We start from the raw sequence: 26,792 nt of genomic DNA, 5'->3' as shown, positions 1-26,792 counted from the left end.
GCAATCATTTCATTCGTTTGGTGTTTGCTTACACCTCAAGTGCAGCGCTGTAGATTTGTGCTTCTTCAGGTAACTATTCTGTAATTTCCATTCATTACGTATTCTAAACGATCTTCCAATGCCTGCCTTCCTCCGCCTCAGACTCGAGATGATACAAATGAATGACAAATAAATAAAACAATCTTCAAACGGCCGCTTCTTCGCAATATGTCAGGCCGTATGTCAAACAACAAGGGCAGCGACAACACGAGAGATTCTTTTTTTAACAGGTTGGTAACCTTTTGTGGTATGAGTAGCACTTACGCTATGGGTTAGCACACATTGCATGTTTTGTTGTAATATTCGAATAAGGTGCCCATCATAGTAGTTATTACAGTGCAAGAAAGATAATCTATAGCTGATCTTGAGCCTAAAATATTTGCGTTTCAGTGCTGCCTTTCAGCGCGTGATGCGCGACTTACAGAACTGGAGGGTATCCAGAAATAAAAAAGTCAGGATGGCTGACTGAGGAAGACTGTGGCTTTTCACAATGAAGAACGAACAGCCCAAATGGAACGAGAGATAAGAGTAATGCGGCATTCGTCAGATTTTCGGTGTATTCTTCTGAACCTGAATTCCCAATAAGGTGGTCACGCTGGACGGTTTGCAATAGAGAATTATAAGTTAAACCGAGTACAAAACGTAGTCAAAGATCAAGTTACTAGTGCAATTATAAGAGGCATGCCAGATGCACTTCGTGAAGAGACGAAAGGCAGCCAGCGATTTGTAGTCTTTGCCTACAATATATTGACATAAGCATCTAGATGGTGCAACGGCGTAAACTTTATTTCATTGTTTGCGAAGTTTTACTACAGCTAGCGAAAGGCTTGTTGAAGTCTGCAATAAGAAAACTTTTAACGCTCCTCGAAGAGTTGAGCTGAACGTGTTCTTACTCTTAGATCTACTGGTTGCCTGAGGGTATCGAATGTATCCACACATACGTGAGTTCTGAGGCTACGCCAAAGATCCCATGCCTCTTACGGCCCTTTCAAAGCGTACTGACAATACTCTTGTCACGTAGTTCTTCATCGTTCCCGCTCTTATATTCTGCTCCACTTCCGGAATAAGCCCACGATCTGCTCAAGAGAAGAACGCACCACGAAAAATATAAAAACACCGCTTGAGCGAAAGGAAAAGCAGGCACTGACGTATCTTTCTGGAGCTACCACATACAAGGTAAAGAGATGGAAAAGGCTGAACCTAAGCAACAACGTGGCATCGTTCAAACTTAGAACTTTCTCACTAACGGCCAATTTTGTGGACGCAACAGCCTCCAGGCAAGTGTGTTGGCATGGTCGCCCGATGGAGGGCTGCAATATGTAGTGTGTTAACTCTTCAACCTTATTATCGTTTTCAACAGTGTAGAAAAATTTCCGATTAAGTTTGCCTGATATTACGTCAGAATTTCATAAGCAACAATAACCCTATCTTTATATTTTGTTGAGGAATCAATAAGATTGTTCACAGGATAAATCAGGGATTAAGCAAAATTTATTAACAACCGCCATGTGCTTTAGATTTTTTCCTACATTGGTGCTATGAAAAACAATAACCTAAACCAGACATAGTCAGTTTACGGAGGCAAGAGCATGCGTCACAGTGCATACGTGCTGTTTCTTCAAATGGGCTTTTATTCCGATCGTCATTTTCAACTTATGTTCATTTCTAAGCGGGGACAATTGTTTCTAGCAGAGATCTTGAATTAACATTCTATTGCGCCAGTAAACGACATCTTGGGGAGTATTGGTTCGGGGAACAGCACGTAAAGCGAGGCTCATCCCATAATTACTTCACACACAGATAGCAACACGTGCTCACCATTAGGAACTTTAGGCCAAACATAACTCTGTCGTAGAGTAAGACTATGAATATCGACGCTCCTAAATTCAAATTTTCCGTGAAGCCACTTATACTGACGTGAATCGCTGTTTACGACAGCATGGTGTGCGAAGGCAATGCCACGGGTAGAAAGCGACCAGACAGTGTAAGAAACAAATTCGGGAAATCGCTTACCCTCCTTGAAATTTTTTACACGTCCAGAACTTCCAAGCACTGCGTTGGCTAATGGTTCTTGACTTGAGCAGACTCCTATCTGGAAATAAATAAGAGGTTCAGTTTGTACTAAGAAATACAACTGGGGTAAAATTGTAGCTCTACAGTGGGGGCGTAGTGTTTAGAATAAAAGTAGATTGATGAAACTATTCACAATACTGTTTTTCAAAGCAGGCCTCACTTAGTGCTAAAATATGGTATTTCTGCTCAGAATGTGGCAATTTCTTAGGCTCTCATAGTTCTAATTTCGTATGCCGTAGGAAAAAAAACTCAGCCACTTGAGCACCACTACCCAGTGGCTGACGTGCGGCTTGGCGGTTTGAATTCATTTCCTCGGATAAAATTTTGTTGTTTTATCTGTTTAAGCTTATACTTGAAAAAGAAACAGTATTTTTGCGCTTATTTCATGGTTGCTAACGCGCTGCATTTTTATGATCCATGCTTTCGCTCTTTCGTCAGCCATTTTAATGCCCGATTCCTTCAATTTCGCGTTGGAACCTTGGAAAACAAAGGCTATAACTTGTGTCTGCTTCCCCACTTTGTGTTTAGTCTCTAATGCAGAGAAGACATCCTTGCCAACAGTAGATTGCAGGCTTTAGATATGGCACGTTTCGTTCTGAAGCCTCACGGTGCACTTCTGGAAAAAGGACAGAGACCCAAGAAAGTCGACAGGCAGGGTGGTTAAGAAACGCCGTTTGCTTCCCTACACTGGGAGAACGGCAGCTGCTCTTTCAGGCAATTAGCGGCACGGGTCGGAGAGGCAGACAGCCGTGAAACGAGAGTATCAGTTTGTTGTCTCGAAAAAGCAGCGCAGCATCAAGGCGGACGAAATGTCAATACAATCACGCAAGTAGCAGTTTTTCTCATGAGCTTTGAGAGCAGGTTTCCAGCGGAGGCCCATGAAGGGTAAACAAGAGTAGTTAGCTTGAAGTTAGGTTGCGAGAGTAATATGTTAGACTATACAGGCTCCACGCGAAGGAAAGGTAATAGGTCGGCCCCGTGCAACAGAAGGGAAAAAAAAACGTTGGAAAGCTTCCGACAAGCGAGATAATTAGTCGGCTGACTCGGTTTCCAGTTCCCGAACCTCTAGCGGGACAGATACGGGACCCTGAGAAAGTTTCACAAGCGCACATGTGTGATTATCCTTTGTGCGTGCGCACTGGAACAAACCTGACAACATGAACCAATGAATGGCACGAAGATAATGGAAGTCATTTGTTATCCTTGGCACCATGTCGAAAGTGCTGGTAGCATTCTGAAAGCGGAAGGAGCCTTTCGCTCGGCGCACAGACTGTTTTCCTTTGTTTTTCTGCGAGCGACGTTCCGGAAGTAAGTTTCGTTTCTTTTTTTTTTTGCAAACAATAGATTGTACATTCCAGGTAAAATAAACAATAGCCATAAGAATGCACGGAGGGTGCTATTTCAGGAACGGAAGAAACGTCAGCGGAGGTGGAATGACGCAAGCGCAGAGCGCCGAAGAAGATAGGATAGTAGGAGACCGGCGCGCCCATGGTTATTCGATTGCAAATTACAGTGGTAGACAGACGTGTGAAGACAACGTGGTCGCCGATGGAACTGCTTGCTGTTGCCTGCTATGAATCCGCACCTGATCCCTCTATTGAGAGCTGCACTCTCGAGACGGCACTTCAAGAACATGGCCGAGGTGGAGCCGGCTGAGCGACAATTGCTTGCATCGCAGAGCATCGAGTTTTACCAGAGGGGTTTCTTCAAACTGGTTGCACGTTACGACAAATGTCTCGGTGTCGGTGGCGACTACGCGGAAAATAGTGCAAGATATATAGGTCATGATGCGATGGATGGATGGATGGATGGATGAAAAACTTTATTAGGGTCCTTTAGGGCGTGACCTAGCGCGCAGCGGGCCGCTCCCACGTCGGGACAGAGAGGCCGAGCCTCTCCGCTGCGTCGCGGGCCCGTTGGACAGCCCATAACTGTTCTTCGAGGTTGGGGCTGTGTAGAAGAGCATCCCAGCGTGAAGAAGTGTTACCTTCATCGCCGCGTAACGCTGGGCATCGCCAGAGCATGTGAGGTAAGTTCGCTAAGTCATTGCATAGCGCACATGCATTTGTCGTCTGAATTTCGGGGTATATCTTGTGAAGAAGTAGGGGGTTTGGGTATGCCCCCGTCTGTTGAAGCCTTAGTGTCAAAGCCTGAGGTCTATTGAGTTTGCAATGTGGGAGGGGGTAGATCCCCCGAGCCAAGTAAAAGTGCTTAGTGATTTTGGTGTACGAGGAAGGAGAGTCCCGATTGTCAGTACCCCGGCGTCACGCTGCCCGGTAGCTACGCGGTTGATGATCCCTCGAGCAGCTCCGTGTGCCGACTCATTGAGGTTGGGCGGGGCACCCTCGATTTGTCCCATGTGGGCTGGCGTCGATTCTAGGAACGCTAGAGGACAGATATGGTATAGTTCGCAGAAAGGAATAAGTTGAGAATAATGAACACCTTTTTAAGGAAGCGTAGCAACATAAAGTTGTCCTGGAAAAGCCTTAATGGTGAAACAAGGAATGAAATTGATTTCATACTTTCTGCCGATCCTAGCATAGTGCAGGGTGTAGAAGTGAAAGGTAGAGTAAAGTGCAGTGATCAGAGGTTAGTGATGGCTAGGGTTCACCTCAACTTGAAGAGAGAAAAAGTAAAATTAGTCAAGAAGAAAGAGGTCAACCTAGAGGGTAAAAGCAGACAAATTTACGTTGGTACTTGCAAACAAATGTGCAGCCTTAGAACAGAGATGATGATTACATAGAGGTAATGAATGAAACCGTAACGAAGCTGGCTTCAGGGGAAGCAATTGAAGTGGGAGGCACGGCAACAAGGCAACCAGTAGGCAAGGTCTCCGAAGTTACAAAGGACCTAATAAAGAGACGACAACGAACGAAACTGTCCAGCTCAAAAGATGGGACATAATTCGTGGAAATGTCACAACTAATAAAAGGAAAATTAAACATCCAACCAAACATAGCAGATTGCTTCAAAGGAAATCCATACGGGTTCCTCTAAAGAAGAGCCTCGCCGTTGAAGAAAAATTCGTCCTGGTCCGCGCAACCATCTGAGCTAACCAGGCGACTAGCAGATGGCAGGGCGAAGTCGAATTTTTCAACAAGTCCAAGCAAGCGCACGAGTTTGACATAATAGTTCTGCTTCCGCAGAACTATTACTTTTTTCTACCTTGTGGGCTTCCACAAAAGTATTACGTCAACTATGAAAACTGATCAACAAGGTGAAAATAAGTGATATTCAAAAGTGTAACGTGAGAAAGACTGAAGCAGCCGTAAAAACTTGACGCAGCCTTCAATCACTGAGATCAAAACTTGACATAGGACAAACGAAGATGTATGCACTGAAAGATAAGCAGGGTAGTACCATCAGCAATCTCGTAGGTATAGTAAACACAGCGGAAGATTTCTATACTGGCCTGTACAGTACTCAGAAGACAGCATAACTCCATTCGAATCAGTAGTGAACAGGATTTATTATGATACTTTATTATGATACTTCATCCTTTATTAGGATACAGAAACTCTTCCTATAACTAGCGATGAGGTCAGAAGGACCTTGAAAGACGTGTAACGGGTGAAGAGCGGCAGGAGAAGATGGAATAGCAGTCTATTGGAGGAAAAATAATGCTTGGAAGACTCGCGGCTGCCTATACGAAGTGTTTTTCGACTACAAGGGTCCCAGAAAACTGGAAGAATGCAAACATTATACCAATCCACAAAACGGGAAACGTTAAACACTTGAAAAATTATAGGCCCATTAACTTGCTCCCAGTATAATATAAAATATTCACCAAGATAATCTCCAATAGAATAAAGGCAACATTAGAATTTAGTCAACCAAGGAAATAGGCAGGTTTCAGGAAGGGATACTCTACAATGGATCACATCCATGCCATCAATCAGGTAATCGAGAAATTCGTATAGTACAATCATCCTCTCTATATGGCCTTCATAGATTACGAAAAGGCATTTGATTCAGTAGAGATACCAGCAGTCATAGAGGCATTACGTGATCAAGAAGTACAGACCGGTTACGTAAATAACTTGGAAAATATCTACAGAGATTCCACAGCTATATATACACTAATTCTACACAGGAAAAGTAGGACGATACCTATAAAGAAAAGGGTCAGATAAGACGACACTATCTCTCTAATGCTATTCACTGCGTGCTTGGAAGTAGTATTCAAGCTAATAAATTGGGAAGGCTTAGCAGTAAGGATCGACGGCGAATACCTCAGCAACCTTCGGTTTGCCGATGACATTGTTCTATTCAGCAACGCTGCAGACGAGTTGCAACAAATCGTTGACGACCTCAACAGTTAGAGTGTAAGAGTTGGGTTGAAGATTAATATGCAGAAGAACAAAGATAATGATGAATAACGGGGCAAGGGAACAAAAGTTTAGGAACGCCAGTCAGCTTCTAGAGTATGTGGATGAGTGCGTTTACCTAGGTCAAATAATCACAGGAAACCCTGATCGTGAGAAAGAAATTCATAGAAGAATAAAACAGGGCTGGATCGCATACGGCAGGCATTGTCAGCTCCTGACTGTAATCTTACCATTAACATTCAAAAGGAAAGTGTACAATCAGTGCAGTTTACCGGTGCTGACACGTGGGGCAGAGACTTGGCGACTGACAGAGAAGCTTGAGAACAAGTTCAGGACGTTAAGAGACAGAAAGAGAGTGGTTTGGATCAGAGAGCAAACGAATATGGCTGATATTCAAATTGACATTAAGAGAAAGACATGGTGCTGGGCAGGCCATGTAATGCGCAGGCTAGATAACCACTCGACCATTAGGGTTACAGAATGGGTACATACTAAGAGAAGGGAAGCGCAGTAAAGGACCGCAGTACGCTACGTAGGGCGATGAAATTAGGAAATTTGCGGGTGCTAGTTGGAAAGGGTTGGTGCAGGACAGGGGCAATTGGAGATCGCAGGGAGCGGCCATCGTTCTGCAGATGACATAAGATAGGATGATGATGACATTGATGATGGTTATACAAGATACAGCACAACGTTCGTTTAAATAAAGGACAAGCACAAAACCGGCATCAAACCCACAGCATTGATGATAAAGAGCTCCTGATGACAACGCGACGCACGTAGCGCTCCCCGCATACGTTTCTCGGTAAAGATTGCTGATGCGCAAGTTGCCGCAGCAACGGCAGCTTCCGCAGCTCGATTTTTATAAATAAAAGAACCAGCCGAGCAACTGATTTCATTGTTATTGCAGCACTGCTATCGGCAGGGAAAGGATAGTTAGGGCTCAGAAACCTGGTCGGGCGAACACATCGAAGTCACGGTATACACTGGGATCGCACATGCTAAGCGGCCTGATCAAAGAGCAGGGGGTGTAGTCGTGCATGCAGAGAAACACTTCGCTCTCTAACCCTACGAGCTACGGTCACAAATGCTCGAGCCAGAGACCAATGTCAAAGACTTTACTGATGCATCAGGTGCAAATACCCATGACGGAATGCTAAGCTTCACAGCTTACATCAACAATGGAAGATCCTAAAGAGACACTGAGAAATTCATGCGAAAGCACTTGGCATGGATGAGACAACGAGTCACACCAGTGGTGATCATCGGAGTCTTTAATGGTGTCATTCTGAAACCCGACAAGCACTGGTTACTGTCGTTTGTCAGGGACAACTTTGGACTAGCATGCTACAACGACCTCAATTAACCAAATTAAGATCGTGTTTGGATTTAGTCTTGGCAACGAATGTAGTGAAAATAGTCACGGAACCCATCCCGATGTGTACCACAGCAACGACAAAGCGATTGTCTCTACCATTACTCTAAAGCAATAAAGAATCCAAAAATCGCCTCAGGAGTGGTAGTGCTGGCTTTCGACAGCGTCGCTAGACATCCGCTTTCACAGGGCCGGGATGGTAAGTCAATACTTTTATTATGGAAGCCAGATGCATACGAATGTTTCTTTGTGTTTGAACCCATTCTAACGCGAATGAACTACTAAAGAGCTTTCTGAACCGGCTCGAACCACTGTAATTTTCGCTCCGGACTTGAAGCTGAACCAAATCAAAAAGCACGAGCCCAAACTAAGGGGAAAAAAACCGTCTGTGTTTTACACCCTTTTCAGTACCAGTATAGCAAGTCATGCTATATGCATATCCGACGCGTGTCGCATCGCTATTACACGAACAGCACCACAACTAAGGTAACCACAATGTGTTTGCAATCATCGTGCTATCTATCAATTCTGCTGATCTGCTGCGCAGCAGTCACAAGGTATAAGCCGTAACAACCGCAAACCACGTCTCCCAATAATCGACGCCCCTTAGGTCATTACCAATACCGCTAGACAAAAGTGAACAAGCTTTCATCATCCAACAAAGCAACGCCATAAAAATTGTTGCGGTGCTAATAAAGCCAGAACATCACGTATCAGAGCAACTTACCGATCTCGGCTAGATGGCTGTGAGCGCTCGGACAATGCTTGCATTTCTGGCTTTCTATCTTCGGTTCCAAGTGGTCTGACAGGCCAATGGCTGCACTGGACAAAGTCCCAGTGTGGCTAATCACAGTCACAGTATTGTTAATTACGCGAATTGCGCTCCGTTACTTAACGCCACGATTGCACGGAACAGACTGCGCAGCAGAATCTGCGAAGACAGCGAAAAACTAGGTGGCGCGAAAAGTATGCACCCACGGTGACTCGCACACCGTGGCCAACCTTACGCCTTTCCGCTACGCAAACCTTTCCGGCGTGCATCTGGAGCAAACGATAAGACTGGCGCAGATGGATGGCACCGCCCGATTGCGGCTCCTTTCCATGCATTCATAGACTCTAGAAATTACAGCACAATTTACACGCTATCGCGTAAACGCCACAGGATGCGCCGCGCCGCATCTGAAAAAGAAATACAATGGGGTTTTACGCGCCAAAGCCACTTTCTGATTATGATGCACGCCGTAGTTGGGGATCGCGGCAGTTTCTACCGCCTGCGGTTCTTTAACGTGCACCTCAATGTAAGTGCGCGGGTGTTTTCGCGCCCACCGTGGCCGAGATTCGATCCCGCGACCTCGTGCTTAGCAGCCCAAGGTCGTAGCCACTAAGCAACCACAGCGGGTCGCCGCCTCTGCAGTAGCCGCGACATTGTAACACTGCGCGTGGCACCTTAGTAACGAGCAAATGATTGGTGTTACTTTTGATTCCATTGGTTTTTACCTTTAATAAGTACACAAAAACTCACCCACGCCACTGTTACATTTATCTAAAGGTAAGGGCATGCCTCCTGCTTTTAAATTTGATAAACAGTGCCGTGTTTAGAGTGTAGAATGAGCCGCAATAAGACTGAAAGGCGTACTACTCGATTTGACTTCATTGTGGAAAGTATTGCGCACATTGACCGAAGACAAGAAGAAAATGATGATCAGTTCAGTTGTCAGCCTGCACAGGTCTTTGTGTCCTTTTCTTGTTGTCTTCGTTCACTGTGCGCAAAACTTTCCACAAGGATGAGCCACATTTGCTGCCTTGGCCTAGGAGTGACAAAGTAACTTTCCAAGGGTCCAATCTATATAGTGTACATGCACGGATACCCAAGATAGCAGGTGAGATCGAATTTGCCACTGTAGCTGATCGTTAGAACAACACGCGCGTGATGCGAATGGTGTCGGTTAGGCTCCACGCGGTGACAAGTTCATTTCGTCATCCATCGCTTTTACTCATTATTTTGTACATTTCAGAGAGAACCCGCAGCTATTCCCCGTATGCCTTTCTAGGCTTTGTCTGGTTGTATGCAACAAAAAAAAAAAAAACCAGCCTCTTCGTTACATTTCTTCCCGTCCACTGGGCTTAACGCCTTAAAACCTCGTTAAAATATTATGCCACTTTTTGTTGAGCTACGGAGACACAACTCAAAGGCCGCCAGACACTAAGTTACGAAAGCAATACACAAAAAGGAAGCCTGATAAGAACTTTTATTTTAGGGATTAGATGGAGCTTTCTTGCTACTTCGGACCATACACTTGAGAAGTGGGACGCGCAGCGCGCTGTGCCACTGATCTTGAGAATCGACTCACCGCAACGACAACATCGTACATCACGCCTCCTTCCTTCACACGAGATCGCGATCTGTTGATAAACTTTCTTCTGATAGCCTTTCTGGCTCGGAAAAGTTAACCTTCACAGAACTAGGTCCCATCGGTCGGCTGTAGCTTAGCGTGCAACAAAAAGTGCCTGAAAACCAGTATTGCTTCTCGGGTCACGTACTTATTCCGTGCTTCGACGTCGCTCTCAGTGCAAAAAAAAAGGGTTACGAAGTAAACAGAAATACTACGAGCATAGGCGCTAAGCGAAAATAACTACTGATCGAATCGAAAATTGGAGGAGGATTTGGATGGCACTGATATAAATCAGGTGACAAGCTTTGCCCAGAGCAACAGTTCTGAGCGTGCGTTAGGAAAGGCACTTTCTGCAGTCTCGGGTATGTTCGACTATTTGATACATGACTGCGAGCACTACTTCTCCTCTTGGTGAAAGGACCCGCAATGGTGTACAAGTTGCTAAGGCGTTCAGTTGCTGTGTTTGAAGTCACAGCTTGGCCTTCCCTTGGCTTCAGCATTGCTGCCATGGGACATGTTCGGAAGGGGGTTGAATAAAAAAAAATACTCGTCTACTTACATTTTACATTCCCACACTTTAAGATTATCTTTAGAGTTCTTCGTCGGTGATTCCTTCGGCGCGTACCGCAGCGGGAACTGTGTTTATATTCCTGAGAAATCTCATTGGTCAGGCTGTATATCAACATACTATAAAACAAAACTACTGGGAAAATAATGAATTGAGAAAGGATGGTATTTAACTGAAGAAGTGTAGAAGTGTCATGCGTAAGGTGGCAGGTGGGTTAAAAACTTCTGACAAGAAATTTTATTTAGACCTCCTGTGGAACACCTTGCGGGGCCAATCTGTTCTTAACATTAAAATAGCTCTTGCAGGAAGAAAAACCTTTAAAAGATATAACGTGAACAGCAACAATGTGCTGGACGTACAATATCTAACTTAGGCATGAAAGTATTCAAGGGGTCTGTGACCATGTAAAAATTTATGTAATTTATCTATCGCAATGTGATGCTCTATCACAGCTAACAGCATTATCTCCTTTTATTGGACTTAAAGATAGCTATTTGGCTGAAAAGTATACACACTCCCGCAAGACGACAGCCTACGAAATCTTGTTTCTCTTGAGGAATCCTTCACAGTGAATCTTCCGTCATTGCTTCTTTTCTAGTGCCAAATTCTCACAGCTCTTCTTTCCGTAGTGCTCTCGGCCATTTGCCGGACCTCATGACTAATAATTTGTCGGGCATCTAGATTGGCTAGAGTTTTCCCTTAAAAACAACTGTAACATAAAAACCTTTTCTTATGATCTGCTATAGAAATAACATAAATTCTAAAGCAATTTCTTTTTTCTTTTCTGTTTGAACGAAAAAGTTCTGGTAGCCTCTTCTTGCCACCGAATCAGTAAAATAAAAGTACTTGGGCCCACGCTGCAATGTGACAATTGAATAACATTCATTGCTGCGAAGGTTGCAACACCCACTGATTGCAATTTCCTAGACTGGCTAAAGAGCTTAGTGCTGCAACATCGTCGCATCCCCATGCAAGTTTTTCTCGATTTCCTTACAGTGGAGCCATTTACACGCAAACGCGTTTTCTTATGCAGATGGCGACGCTGTCAGAGTCTCTGCAGACATTGCCATTTACTTATGCACCCAAAGATACGTGCCAAATAGTTGTCTACGTTCCCGAAGTTCTTGGGGAGTTCGTTTATGTGCGTCAGAAGCCATACTGATGTAGTATTACAAGGACAATTAGGACGACAACGTAGACAACGTTCCCCCGTTAAGAACGCTGCCGCAGGGCAACCAAAGAGCATTGGTGAAGTACAATGTCATTCGGCTTTACTAGGAACAGCTTTCAGCGAGTAATTATTGCAAATACGCGCGCTGTACTTCGGCTTGCCGTGCTTCCTATTAGCGCAATACATCGAAGACACGCAAAACTACCTTTGCTGATGTGCTACTCCATCGCTAGAAGACTAGCAGAGTCGCAACAATGGATAGAGTGTTTACGACTGCCATGTGCAGCGCGTAGACTACTGCGCAGATGTAGTTAATGGCTCGTTTGGGAAACATGAAAGGGGCGGACTGCACTTTATTCGGCGTTTCTGCACATAATCAGCGAAGTAAACCATTTTGGTTGCCCGTTCGTTCACTGCGACCTCATGAGAATGGCCAAAAGTTCTTTCCGGTAGTCATTACCCGCCAAAGATACATATGGGAGACACAGTAAAACTATGTTTTGGGGTAGTACTTTCATTCGGTAAGTATAAGCAGGACAGTGCGCAGGAATACAGACCAAGAAGGGACAGGTAAGCTGGATTGGCACAGATCTACAACTATGTTTCAGAAGCCCGTCACAGGTGCCACTTGAATGTCGATAATGACGCAATAAAAACGTAATCACAAGTATGGACACACCATATCTAATTAAATCTAATCATATCTGTCCTAATTGCGAATAGTGATGCTAATTACACCGGCAGAACACGAATTCTGGCCAACAGTCATGCGCAACCGTTGGAAAGCGCATTGAAGCAGCGTGGAAAGGATACAAAGGACTCAAAGCATAGGTAGACGACACAAAAGGATAAAACAGCTACAAGGACATGATGCACAGAGTGCCCAATGCTTGTGAATGAATTTGCAAAGGTTAGCAGCGAACACAAAACTGAAATGATCGGGATTAACAAAGCGCACGATCGACACAGAGGGCTGCGTTACACACAGGAAAATACTGTATATATTACAGCTCCGACAAGGTAGACAAAAGTATATCGCCGCAGTCGATTTTCAAAAGAAAGGGCTGACAAGCCCTTAAGTGTTCACAATAACTGTGGAATAGTCTTTACAAAAATGCATATAAAACAGCGTACACACTCGTGTGCACACACTGATGGCTACGATACGACTCGGGCAGCAATCACTTCTACACTAACCGTGTATGCGATAGTCACACCACTCATTATGACCAAGAATAGTGTTCTTAAACAGCACAGCAAGAAGCTTGCCGACTCACGAAATTCCAAAAAACCGAACACTTTCTCTCCACGGACAAATTTGTGCAGACGGTGTTTTAAGGAAATGCGGAGCCTCATCTTGGCGCCACATGGCACGCAAGCTAAGTGCTACTTGGCAGCATAAACAGCACCCTCGCGGCTATCAGGCGTCTCAAAACGCTCACATGAAGACGACCGCCGCCACCGGAATTGCAGGTGTCGCACTTTAACAGTGTACAATACGAGACAAAAGGAACATCGTTAGCGTGTGCAGCTTGAAGTGCGCTCACTGTTCGTTCCGCTCTGACCAACGTATGAACCATATATGCAGCTCTGAATGTGTGCATTGTATGCACTTCAGACCATTGTACGCACCCTCAATCCTGATGCGATGTCGCACCGCGTTTGCGACCTGTGTATGTAAACCTATTACCATTAAGAACTGAGGCACGTATGACACCATAGCATGCTTCCCATTTGCTTGAGATGTCTATCCTTATACATGTCTTTTTAGGATACTCAGCTAACTTCGTAAGTTGTTCGCAAAGTAACTATTTATCGCATTCGAAGGTTGGTGTTAGTATTTTAGTAAGGTAATTGAAAGAGTACTTAATCATTCGCTCGGAGGACGGGTCGCGACTACGGCGGCACGCAGCGTCGAGCCGAGGCATCAACGCAATTGAACTGGGCTTCCGTCTGGTTATCGCGGCCGTCTCACAGCTGTTTCCTAGGTCTTATCGTTACATTTCTGAGATTTCACTGCCCAGCGCTCCTCATTGCATCGTCCTGATACCATTCTCGCAGTCGGCATATAATAACGCAGACGTCTCAGTGGCCAAGCGCAAGTTCCGGCGATACCTGGTTCAACCCGTCCGCGTTTTACAAACACGCTGCAAATGCGTCGTGCGAATGTGTCGGTCAACCTACACGCATTCAGGGTGGCTCAGCCAGTTCTGTCCGACTGGACGCTCGGTCGGGTCGAGCATCTATCGTTCACGTGAGCGCGAAAGACAAACTTCAGCCCCGCATGCTGAGTCGACCCGCTGCTATCGGGCTTGTAGGCGTCGAGTCAAGGGTCGCTTCGAATTTCGGTTTTGAACTCCGCGCCCACACGCACTCATCAACGTCACTAGAGCCAGCGTGATCCGTCGTTAGCAACTGGTGCAAACGAGCGCAATGCAACTGACCTTCTGATGGCGCACGGCGAAATTCCGGTTTTGTTTTCCACGAGAAAGAGAGAGAGAGAACCTGCGCCGAGCACACGATGCAGAGGAGGAAGAGGCCGCACGCGTGGCGTGCTCTCCTCATTTGACCGGCGAAATATACCAATCAGCGGCTCACACTTCCTCAGCAGAAACCATCCTGCGCATCACTTAACTGTACGCAACAAGAACGTTCTGATAAAGTTGATGTGGTACCAGCGGTAAGACTCATTATTTCGCGCAGTTCCTCTGGTTCTTCGCGACTGTGGAAAATAAATATGGCCGAAAGCCCCTGACATGACTGGGAAGGCCATTGTGGTGTTCTGAAACCATGCGTAGGGGAAAATTACAAAGATACCCTGTTCAAATTCTGATGCTCAGAGGTTTGAATGGTGACTGAAAACGTTCGTATTGTCTTTTTAAAACACCGAAAAACGTTCCGTTAGTTTTCTTACCTGAAAAGCGCAATGGGAGCGTTTCCCATAGCGCACGTGGCTGACGAACCGGGGCACTGACGTCGATATAAGGACATCGGAGTAGACGCCGGAAGGACGCAATAGGCGTCTATGCGTACGCCAACCACTGCGCGAGGGTCGACTGTCCCACGCCGTGCGCGAAGATTCCCGGCGCAACATGCAAATTAGCCACCACTCCGCTTTTGCACATTTGTCCCCGTGTCGTGACAGCGATGCTTCGTTAAAGTGACAATTCCTAATATTAGTCCAAAAACAAGAAAGGGGCTGACAGATTTAATGGCACACTGTGGTATAAAGCTCGTAAACAGTGATAAGGTGCCTCAGAAAGCCTGGCCAGCCTTTCTGAGGCACCTTATCCTTGTTTACGAGCTTTATTCCTAATATTAGTTGTCTGCCTGCACATCCGTACCTTTGCAAGGGTGGCGTCTAAAAAAAGTATTGTTTTGTTTCTCTATACTGACGCGCAACCACGAGAGAAGTGGAAGCGAGGATTTCCGTGTCGAAAGACTCTCGGCTTCCCTTATTGGCTGGGAAGAGATGTTCCGATCAAGGAAAAAACAGGCCGAGGCCGAAGACGTTATTCGAGCAGACGTGCGCACCATGAATGGAAAGGTATCGCTGCACCGCGAGCGATCTATGCCTAAAGCAGACATCATTCCGAGGATTTTCGAGGGCATGCGGGCTTAAGTACTTCGAACAGTCTCTTTCAGTTGACAACTATTGCACACTGACGCGATAATTGCTTGCAGCAGCAGTCTAATAAGTAATAAATATATGCCAAGCAAACAGCTTGTGCGTCAGGGGATGCATAGATAGCAGACCGTTTCTACCTAGCTTGGTATTATAAAAAACTTTTCCTTAGTGCTCAAGCTGTCAACTGAAGAAATTGAGTCAGATAAAGTGGATGTCGTTCTTCAAGCCGTCAGCTCCATCTGATTCACTGCTAAAGGTTTCTTTATCCATCCTGGTGGCTCAGTGGTTAGCAGTCAACGGTGGTCAGCCTTTAGGTGGTGCTTCATACACGACTGGTGTGCGTTCATCTAGCCTGGTTAGAGACCAATTGCATTGTTTAAACAGATACTACTTGTCAATCACAGTAGATATATTACTGAGAATTGGTAGTGCTTCAGAAAAGTGTGTGCAGCTTTCTGCATATGATATTGTGGTTACCTGACTGAAGTTTTAAATTTATGATGAGTTGTCAAATGTCCTGAAATCATAGAAATGCTAATGAAGTGATTGCGAGTGGTCAGGTGGTAAATCGCAAGAACTAGCGCTTTGATCTTCTGCACAATCATGGAGTCGTTCGCGTAGATTCTCATGCACGTTTTAAAATCTGGCCAGCAAGTTTAAAAACCGTTAGGCACAGTGTTGAGTAGAATGATCTCGAATACCTGAGGAACGTGGGCTGGGATTGGAGGTGCAGTTCGGCAGACGGACCCAGCCTGACGCCCTACAGGTAGTTCACGGCGCTCCTGTATCGGCACGTGGAAAGGAAGGATTCGTGATCAATTTTCTAGAATAAAACCACACTCTATCGATCAGCGCTCTTTTTACGCCACGGCTGCAACGCTGATTCTCATACCCTACGGCAAAGAAAGGGTCCTGAACACAGCAGTTGCGAGGCGTTATTTTTTCGGCCTTTTGTAGGCACCTTTATGAGTTTACTAAGAGGCATAAGATTTTCTGTAAATTTCTACTGCTTGAAGAAACTAGAGGAAATTGCGGAAAATTCTTTCTGGGAGTGCTACTTTGTACCCAATAACGTGTTCGTTATATACTAAGAAAATATTGCATAATTATTCCTATGGTCGCTAATAATTTCTGGTCTTTTTCATTCTTTTAACACCACATTGCACGCTCGAACCATCACTTTCTATACTTGCTTGGTTTAAGTAGGCGAGCTTCCCCTATGTTACAAGCATATAAGTAGAACCCACGCATATAACACTTCTACTCAACTGGCCTTTGATATTGCTCTGAATGGTTATTGCAACATGGAGCTCCAAGTACACCGCCTACATCGGGCACCTGTTTATGTGTGTGTACTAGCTATGCACTGGTCCCCGTAAACAATTCGTTTCTCAGCACGAAAAGGGCGAACAAAGGTATGAAAGAATTGAAACAATCACAAGCAGTCCTAGTTTGCGCCTGATACATATGACCCTTCTTGTGTATACGTGACTTTAAGTACTTTTCTCTGTTGCGAGTGGAAAGATGTAATACTTCTGCTGCTGCGCTCTCATTTTGCAGCTTGGTCCGGTGAGAAAAAGTGGCACCGGAAAAGGCTGAAGCCTTCCTTTCACAAAGGGAATGCTTGGTCGGAATACTGCGGAGGGGCAAGTCTGCTTTCGCCGCACCGCCCTTGAGAAACGTGTCTGCCTACCTACATGAGAAGAAACTGTGTGCCCTCATCTAGGATGAAGAGGGTGGCTTTCACCGTGCTGCAACAGCATATTGTTACGTGTAGCTGATGTGCGAGTCTATTTACAATATATTTACACGTAGACCAACGGTGGCAAAGATAGCGACGCTATATCAAGCGGTGCCACGTCGTCTTTTTTTCTCCTCAGTGCAGCCACATTGTGGCGGCTGTTCCATAGCAATATGTTTTCAGCAAAGGCCTGCGATACAATCGACTGGGTGTTCCACTGCCGGTCTCGTACGGCTCTGACGAAGGTCAAGGCATGGCGAAGGAACTTTGCAGTAACTTGAGTTTGGAAACACTGCCTCGTGCCATAGGCAAGTGCGATAAACTTCGCTTGGACTTGTCCTTTCCTGCGAAAACGCGAAAAGCAGGCGTACTATTCCGCGCCGTGGTGTACAAAAAAGGCGTATGGCGAAAAATCACTTGCGTTGCTTCTACAGGGCAAGTTGAGGTTGTGAAGTGCTAATGGTCCCTCACGATCTAGATCTCCGGCGATGTCATAGGATTTTTCGAACGATCATTCAAGGCACGCTCTTACGGCTTTCTCTGTCGACATCAAATATCTGTACTGCTCTCTTCTTCACACTAGTTTGCTAGTTTTCATTGAAGAATCCACAGAGAAAGAAGAGAGCTTGACTCCCAGAGAAGGTGGGTATAATTTCGCGTGGGTTTCTGGACCTGCTTCTTTTGCATCTGAAGTCAAGTTATGTTGTGCGGAACGAGAACGTTTACATTCAAAAGGAAGGCATGTCAATGGGCTCATACATATGGCACTTTACCGCAGCAATCTCTTTCCAGCCGTGCTTAACAGCATGCTGCACACGAGCCTTGGCAGCACAAGTGTAGTTAAGGTCTTCAGATTTGTTGACGATTATCTGGTGCTAATGCCTAGTGATCTCAGCAACCATAGGTCTCAAATAGAGCATAAGATATCAGTGTTTCAAGAGTTCTTGCCTCCCCTCGTTTTGACTCCTGAGTTACCGCAGGGCAATTCGATGAGATTTTTGTACCTAAGATTATTCCTTGCTATTAGCCACAAGTGTTAGCAATGTGAACCCTGAGCTAGGAAATGAAACGGAAGCAAACTAAAGCCTGAAATGATGTCGACATGAGACAGCATTATGCAGTGATTATGATCGTCTTACAGTTCGATTTCCTACCTGTTTCTGGCGTGAAGACGTTCCTGCGCACTATGTTCCCGGAGTCGAATATTTGGGGGCGGGGGGAGTCTAATGTAAGAAAAAATTCATGGAACGGGAAGAACGGACTTATTACACAATATGGCTGTCGTTTACTTATAAGCATGCTAACGAACGACAACTAGACAACTAAAGACAATTGTGATGTTATTGTTAGTTTTACCTTGCCTTAGTTGCAGAGGGTAACATATGGCCTCAAACAACTCGCAGAGGCGTGCTTAAACCCACGAGCTAATTCCCAAACACAGATGCGCACACATAAATACAAAAAGAGTAGACACGTCGCAGCGTCTGCGCATTTACGTACTTCACAAGTAACAAACCTCGAACAGTCATTCGAATTTCGCAACAACGCCACTACATTAATAAGCCCTCACTTATCGGGGTTCGGCAAACGTTACATATTTTCACTGCGGCCGGCGTTGCTACATAATGCAGGCGAAGCCAGAGGCCAAAGTTTCTCTGTGTCGCAACGTAAATGAAAAGACTCGGCTTCTGCATCAATATGAAAAAAATACCAGCACTGCCAAGATGCTCAGGCAATGATGGAAACTAACCTATTTCTGCTGCTTGCCAATTTACCATGTGAGCAAGCCCACCTAGCCCACAGCCATGCTCGTTTCCCTCCAAGCGAGAAAATCCTCTATCTTCCCATCGACGCTGCGGTATTGCTGGGAAACGTTGCAACACTACCCTAACTGATCAAGAAAGCCGCAGTTTCGAAACGTAGGTTGCTTTTGGGGTAGTTGCAGAACAAATCCAGCAGCCATTCAATCCTTTGAGGGTGATTTACCAGCGAAGCTGCTATGGCGGTATAAATTATGTTGGTATAGAGTCTGGTGGGTCCGTAACTATACATATAATAACGCTTCTCATTTGTGCGAAATACAAAGAAATACGCAATCCTTTCTTTTCCTGTCACTTAATTTTCTATCTTATTTTATCTTTATCTTGCCACGCAAGTGATGATGTCCTTGTGGTCAATGTGACACACCGCTAATGGCTCTGTCACGACGCCGGTTACGTTCTTGGCTGGCGTCATATCTATGCACGACCGAACTTTTCAGGCGTGCGGTACACGCATGGCCTTTCCATGGTGAACGGGGGAACGAAATGGCACCAAAGTTCTCCATTGCAGCATTATCAGGCGCGAACTACGTCATGCACTACGTCATACATACACAGAGCTACCGCCGAAGGGCTTTAACGGCACCGCTCTAAAGACGCAAGTGTTGCCGACGCAGGTGGCCGTTGAGCCGAGCCTTGACACACGTGGCCATGTGCGTTGACAGGGACGCAGTCCAAAGGGCTGCACGGAACAACACACGTTTTGTTTGTAATGTGAGATCGAGTACATTTATTAGTTAATTAACTGAATGAAACTTGGAAGGACTAGACTTTTATTCTAGCGGAAAAACATGTAACTGTCCGTGACCCTCCCATAACAGCTCATATATTGACAGCAGGTTGGAATTCCACAATATTTACAAGTTTACTGTGAACTGCATAATTACGAATATTAAATGAAAATTGGCGAAATGTTAGAGTCGTCCTAGCGGCTAATTATCAAACAATTTATTTCGGGATTTTCTGATAAGACAAGAGTTATAGCCGTTTCCCGTAACCGTATTCCCTCCGTAGACACGCCTTGTATTGACAGCAGAGGGCAATGTTGTAACCTTTACAACTTCACTGTTACCTAACTAATAATGACAAGTAAATGAAACGCTGCATAACGATAGCGTCGTCTTAACGGCCAATTTCAGTATAATTTTTTCCAATGACACTAAATTAGATTGAGAGCTACAGGGTATTCGCGAGAAGGTTGGCTTAGCCGCCAGGCGTTTTCTGTTCGTAGCCACGATTTTCGCGGAGCATAGCCATAGACTGCTTCACCGTAAAAAAAGTACTGTTACAAAAAAGTCGCTTCCGATTTATTTAAAGCGCCTCAGGGCAGCCACAGCCAAAAGAGGAGTTCCGCAGGAAGCTGCGGTCTTGGTAAGTGTCAAGATACGGCGTTACTATTCTCACAGTGGTTTCAATGTTAGTTTTCCTATATCTACTTCTCTCACTTAATTGGCGCGATCGATAATTTCTACACTGAATGCTTCTCCGAGCCTTTTGCGTTTGCTTTTTGTTTTGTTTTACCAGAACTAGAAATCCTAATATTGCTAGAAGGTTTGTGTTTAAAATTCGCTGCACGCTGGCCGCACAGATGCGACCGAGCTTCAGTGCCACGGATGAGGTTTCAAAGCGGAAGCGAGTGAAGGATTTCCACTGCCGCTGCTCTATATAAGGATCACTGCTCCTACAAGTGCCATGGCGAACTCCTTCAAGTAAGGCTCCTTGTAACGCTCTCTTGGCTGTTGCCGCCACTGACACTTGTGGCAGGACTCCCTCGCGACGAATGGCCACTCTCGTCCTTGGTGGAACGAAAGCACAAGAAAAAAAATGGCTGTAGCTTAGCTAAGGTTAAGCCCAGGATGCGAAGCATACTAGCCTTTATTTTAGTTGTTGAACCACATTAGCCTGGTGAACTGCTGTTGCTTGGCTATATTTGGTTCGGCTAGACGAAGAAACAACTCATGCGTTACTCTGCTTCGCCTTCAAGAGTGGAACGCGACAGCGTTGCCGTCGACCCGCCAAGGGGTGTAAGACAATGGGCTACGGCGCAGCGACTACGCGCCCCGCATTGGACGCGGTGAGCGTCGAGCAACGCAGCGTTCGGCGCGGCAACGAAATGTGCGCCTGAGCAAGCGACGCACGCCTGAGCCTTAGAAACAGCTCGTTTCTAAGTCAACACCGCATTCACTAGAGACGCTTTTGTACCGCTTTGAAGCATCGTACTCCTGGCTCAGTGGTAGCGTCTCCGTCTCACACTCCGGAGACCCTGGTTCGATTCCCACCCAGCCCATCTTGCAAGAGTTGAGCCAAAGCCACCTAGAAAATCAGTCTCTGTAGCACGCCGCAACCTTCGCTTCTCATTCCAACGAGCAGCTCTGTCTCCAGGAGGCACCTCACCTCGTGAGTGTCTAGCAGAGGCAAGCGCAGCTGCTTATATATCGCCGCGACGCCGCGAGCGACGGCGCGAGTTGGAGCCCCGTTTCTCCTCTGTCGTGACGTCACAGTGTCACGTGGTATTGAAGGCGACACCGCCGCGCCTGAGGAGCTGGGTTGAGCTCTCGTAATATGCTTCGCACAAAAGTGTAGTGCCGCGCAAGACGGGCTGCGCGGCGACGAGTGCTACGATATGGCGCCAAAGTAGCGCACACCGCGTATACGGATACAAAGCTCTGGCTGCATGAGCGGACGTCTGTCTGCGGCGGCTGCTGCGCATCCCGCCCACGCGCCACCCACGTGATCTCCCGACTAGCGAGGCAGATGCGCCACACTTCGCTCTGTCTGGAACCTGCCGCACAAGACAAATCATCCGCGCCAGCCAATATACCGCCAAATGAAAATACGCGTAGAGCTCAGCTCAAATTTTGCATTAGGAAGCATCGCAATCACCGGTAATATTTTTGTGTGTTGTGTAGTATCTCCGCGAAATGGCGAGTACGAATGGCGCATTTCGACTTCAGTTTGAGTGTTTGCCTTTGGACAGAATCGGTGATTAGATTGGATAAGGAGGGAGACGGAGTAAATAAATAGAGGAGGCAGGAATGTTCACCAGAAGTGCGCCTGGTTGGATACCCTACTCAGTGGGATGGAAAGGAGGGAATAGAAAAATAAGATTGCGAGAGGGGGGGAGGGGGAGAAAAGCCGTGGTGAGCTGGCGGACGGAGGCGAAGGGCCTGAGCGAGTCAAACACGTTCACACAAGCCAGTCGCCCTTGAGAAAGACAAAAGTGCCGGCGCGCGATCATATAATTTTATACCGAAACCTTCACAAATCTCATGTGCACCTTCGAGCGATTCTAGTTGCCCTAACTTCTTGATAAAACGACACAGAAAGGAAATATAAGCAACACTCTAATGTGGTAATCGTTACCAATACTGTGGCCGAGCGATGCAACTTTGACTGCGGCATGGGTAGGCGATGACTTTTTGACCACCTTCGCCACCGGTGGACTTTGTTACACAAGTGGGCCGAGCAACCTCAGTGTGCGGCCAGGGATAGGCGATCTCCTCCAAATGGCAACGCTGATGAGTAACAATATACGCGGGAGGTCTCTCGGGGGCCAGGACCGCAGTTCTCGCACCGCCCTTCTGCTACGCCTGGTTTATTAGGACTGGCTAAGAATCACCGTCTCCTTGCGAACCAAGACGAGAGTGGTACTTTTGGGATCTGCATTATAATTACACTCCATCCTTCTGGTTTGTGCCGCATGGCCGCGTCTGTGAACCGAAAGGTTTCGTGAAATGTGGCGCTACAACGGCCGACAGCGGGAATGGGATTAGGAATGATGCAGGACTAGTGCTGTCCGCAACACAAGCCCACCCACAAATATTTTAGTCCTTCCGATATATCGGAGTATGCGGCTCACGAGCATCCGAAACGTTGCGGAACCTTGAGAGGCTGAGTTTCACCACACCGGGCAGCACTATATAAGTGACCGATTCTGTGCTGCTAAGTCGCTAGCTCAAAGGCGCTGCGATTAGGTAACCAGTTTCTCCGTTGCCATATTCTGTGTTTTTTTTTCGGCAACAACATAAAAGATAACAAGAAATTGCGGCATAACCCATCTGATGATGACTGTCGAGGGGAATGTGTCAGCATTGAATGAATGTAGCAACGTGAGGCATTGCCGCCGTCGAAACGAATTACCCATGAGGCGTGCACTGCAGCGGCACTTCTCTTTCGCGCTTCCCGAAGAACGCTCGGCGCCATCTAGCGCTGCCGCCGCGAAGCCTGGGGTCGCATTCGAAATGAATGTTGCGCCGGTGCGCGACTACGCTGAGAAATGAGTCGTTCTGTAGCTGGGCTCTAGCGCTAACAGGAGTGACGAATTGGGCTGCTTGGAGTGCGTTCATTTTCCTTTCGCTGCCTACTGGAACATACTAACAGGGACGAAACCGACACTGGTTGTAAAAAAGAGACGAAGTGACTTGGAGGAGCGCAACCTGCCGACTGGTCTGAAGTGAAGGCACTAAATTGACGGAGGACAAAGAAGAAACAGACACCTAGCACCTTCACTTCAGATCATGCTTAACCAACACGCCCAACTATCCATCCTAACTGCCAACTGGTTTATTGTCAGACCAAAGCACCCTCTGAAGAGAACACACCGACGCGTTGTGACTGCGTGAACTATGGTTATAACAGATCCTATCAGATCGCGTTCCCGCGTTTCAGGTGGCCACTTTGTAGGTGCATGACTTCACGCGCAGATAAGAGATGTGTACAAACTACTTAACGGGCCCTATAAGAGGCAAGAATGCCAATGACATATAAGCCCCGCAATTCGATGGTGGAAAGAATGCTGCAAGAGTACAGGATCGAGAGCGGCATTCATGGGCCACTCTGGGCGAAGGAGACATTAGAAAACGGTGTTAGTATTTTGTACTATACTTAATACCATAACGACGCTTTTTATACCAGTCACAAAGTGCAAGGAAATATCACGTTTCCAAACTTTATTTTCATAGTGAAGGCTCGAGCCGTTCAGTGGGATATTTCAACGCCTAATATCGGTAACAAAACTAGGCCATAACTGTCAACCGCAGAGTATTTTATGTATGCGACTGCATGCATAAATTGTTATAATTGTGACATTTCACCAGCTGCTGTCGCGAGTGCCATGAACTACGTACCTTACGCAAACTCGTTTATCAAAACGGTATCTGAGAGACTTGCGATTTCGTGCGAGCTGTCGCAAGCTCGGGTTTGCTCCAGACATATTAAATTTTCTCTTAAATACCTGAAGAGGGAAAGAAGTCTTGCCTTTAACGCCAAAATGCCTGACTGACGGCAGGATCGAACCTCAAGCACATTCAAAAACATATTACATTGCCGTTGTTTAGTTAATGTGCGCAGCGCTGCAATGTGCCTTCCGTAGTTCAACCCCACTGTGATTTTGTAGGGCAACATAAAATGAAGCTTGGCTATCCGATTCGACAAAGCGCTCCGCCTAGCCCCTGCTGCAGGAGTGATTATACGCATCTAATCGTCAGTTGTGCACATTGTCCATCGGAATCATCTAATGCAAAGAGAAATGTCAGACACGGTAGCGTCCCTTCGCGCAAAACTTTTTCAGTCACACAGGGGTTGGAGATTAATTAAGGGAAAATGAGACATCCGCCTGATCGTAGCAATTGCTATAACGGAAACTCATACGGGTTCCTCGAAAGGAAAAAATTGCAGTTGATCAAAAATACCCCCTTGTCCTGGACTCGAAGCAGGAAGCACCGCCTTTCCGGGCCAGCCGCTCTGCCACCTGAGCTAATCCAGCGGCTAGCAGATGGCAGGTCCAAGTAGAATTAGTCAACAATTCGAAGCAAAAGCAAGAGTTAAAAAATTAAATTGAGAGGTTTTACGTGCCAAAACAATTTTCTGATTGTGAGGCACGCCGTAGTGGAGGACTCCGGAAATTTTGACTACCTCGGTTTCCTTAACGTGCACTGGAATCTAAGTAAACGGGCGTTTTCGGATTTCGCCTCTACATAAATGCAGCCACCGCGGCCGGGATTCAATCCCGTGACCTCGTGCTCACCAGCCCAACACCTTAGCCACTGAGCAACCATGTTGGGTAATCAAGAGTTTGCGTAATAGTTCTGCGGAAACCCGCAGGATGGAGAGACGTAGTTAATTAAGGATAAATGAGACATACCCTAATAGTAGCAACTGCTAAAAAGGGAACCCATACCCGTTCCTCGAAAGAACGATCACCGCAGAACTATTACGTCGTGGTTTGAACATGTAAACCAAGTGGAAAGGCATGCACCTTAGGGGGCCGCATGCCTAAGTAGAAAATTTGAACGCAAATTTGAGATAGCGCCATCAAATATTCTTGGCCAACTTGAAATGTAGAAACCTGAGACTAGAATGTTATGACAATTATGTTCGCCTTATTGTATAAATACCTACCGCAATATCCTCAGCTGTGAAGTTAATTATTGTAATCACATGAAGCAATAAATGCATCTCCTCTATTTTCCTCACAAATGACGTCCGCTTGGATTGGAAATTCATCTGTAGTGACGTAACTCCCATACCTCTTGCAGGATTTCTTGTGTTGAAGAAGCAAAAAAGAAAACAGGCAATTTATATAAAAATTGTGACCGCGCTGGACACATTTTTTCATCGTGGTATATATGTGGCTTATTTGAGGGGGAAGAAAAAGAGCTGCTGTAGCAGGCTCGTCTGACGATGTCACCTCTCTGCCACAATTGTAGAAATTTGAATCAATAAACCACTACTTTTTATTATGCAGTCGATATTCACCCCAGAGAAGTATATTATTTGAAGCTCCACTCTGCAAAATTGGATTAGGATTAGCTGTACAAGTATTATTATCCTTAAGCGTCGCGACACTAGGCTATAGTCATAGAGACGTTTGTTCCGCAGTATTTGATTATTCAACTAATACCAAATGATTACCCTGCTAATCAGTGTATCGTTATTTTATATATCAGATCCGCATTCATTTCACTTAAATTGGTTTCTCAAAATCAATCCCTAAAAATAATTTTCTCCTTGATTGTATCGTCTTCTAACATTCACCTTCCAGTTAGTCGGACTGCTCACCCGTAGTCTAGTTATTGCTACACCTTTTTTTTTCTACGTTCATCGATTTAAATAAGAATTTCCTTTAGCTACCTTCTTCCGCCCACTTCTTGGCCTGTCCCCCTTAGTGGGTGCGAGCCACGACTGAGGTCCATCAACATCATCACCACAGCGGATTGCTGACTCGGCAATTCCAGCCCTCAGGACGCGCGTGAAGCTACGCTCGTGGCAGCAGGCACAGCAGCCAACTCGAGCAATCGCAGCTTCAGCATGCGACGCGGTCAGAGCCCCCTGCAGCTGCCTCCGTGTCCTCGGCCCCGTCCTGCGCCGGTTCCCAAGCCACCCGCGATCCGACACTGCGCTCGTGTCAAGGACACGTCAGGTGCATCGTCTTGTCCGCGCTACTCTTGCTTCGTGCTGCTCGCCGTCCTCTTCACGACAGCCACGCTGCTAGCCACGCCGGCGCTGCTCCTGACGCGGCTCGATCCTTGGCGGCGGGACCACTTCACGCTGGACGAACACCTGCTACGCTCGCGCGACCACAGCGTGCACCCGTGCGACGACTTCTACGGGTGAGCGCGCTAGCATGGCTGCTTAACGCCATAGCCTTGGCAACAGCAA

General features: G+C 46.2%; 2 protein-coding genes across 6 annotated transcripts in view; one reads left to right on the top strand and one right to left on the bottom strand.

The window, feature by feature from the left end:
- LOC139061110 (uncharacterized) overlaps nt 1–26,792 on the bottom strand; it is a 374,269-nt gene that overhangs the window by 106,703 nt on the left and 240,774 nt on the right. For 2 of the 5 annotated variants that reach the window (XM_070540655.1, XM_070540656.1), the window contains exons 2-3: nt 8,540–8,629; nt 2,053–2,131 (exon numbers count right to left, since the gene is read on the bottom strand). In XM_070540655.1, the coding sequence (XP_070396756.1) occupies nt 2,053–2,131; nt 8,540–8,629 (169 nt within the window). Of the gene's footprint in view, nt 1–2,052; nt 2,132–8,539; nt 8,630–16,273; nt 16,355–19,687; nt 19,820–26,792 lie in introns of those variants that run through there. The other 3 variants (XR_011515175.1, XR_011515174.1, XM_070540657.1) reach the window with 3 other exon arrangements.
- Nucleotides 26,371–26,792, top strand: part of LOC139061106 (uncharacterized) — a 43,941-nt gene continuing 43,519 nt past the window's right edge. The window contains exon 1 of the mRNA XM_070540649.1: nt 26,371–26,743. Within this exon, the coding sequence (XP_070396750.1) occupies nt 26,442–26,743 (302 nt within the window). The 5' untranslated portion in view covers nt 26,371–26,441. The remainder of the gene's footprint in view (nt 26,744–26,792) is intronic.

The sequence above is a fragment of the Dermacentor albipictus genome, chromosome 6 (assembly GCF_038994185.2).
Source record: "Dermacentor albipictus isolate Rhodes 1998 colony chromosome 6, USDA_Dalb.pri_finalv2, whole genome shotgun sequence".
Classification (NCBI taxonomy): domain Eukaryota; kingdom Metazoa; phylum Arthropoda; class Arachnida; order Ixodida; family Ixodidae; genus Dermacentor; species Dermacentor albipictus.
This window is presented reverse-complemented; position numbering and strand designations above follow the sequence as displayed.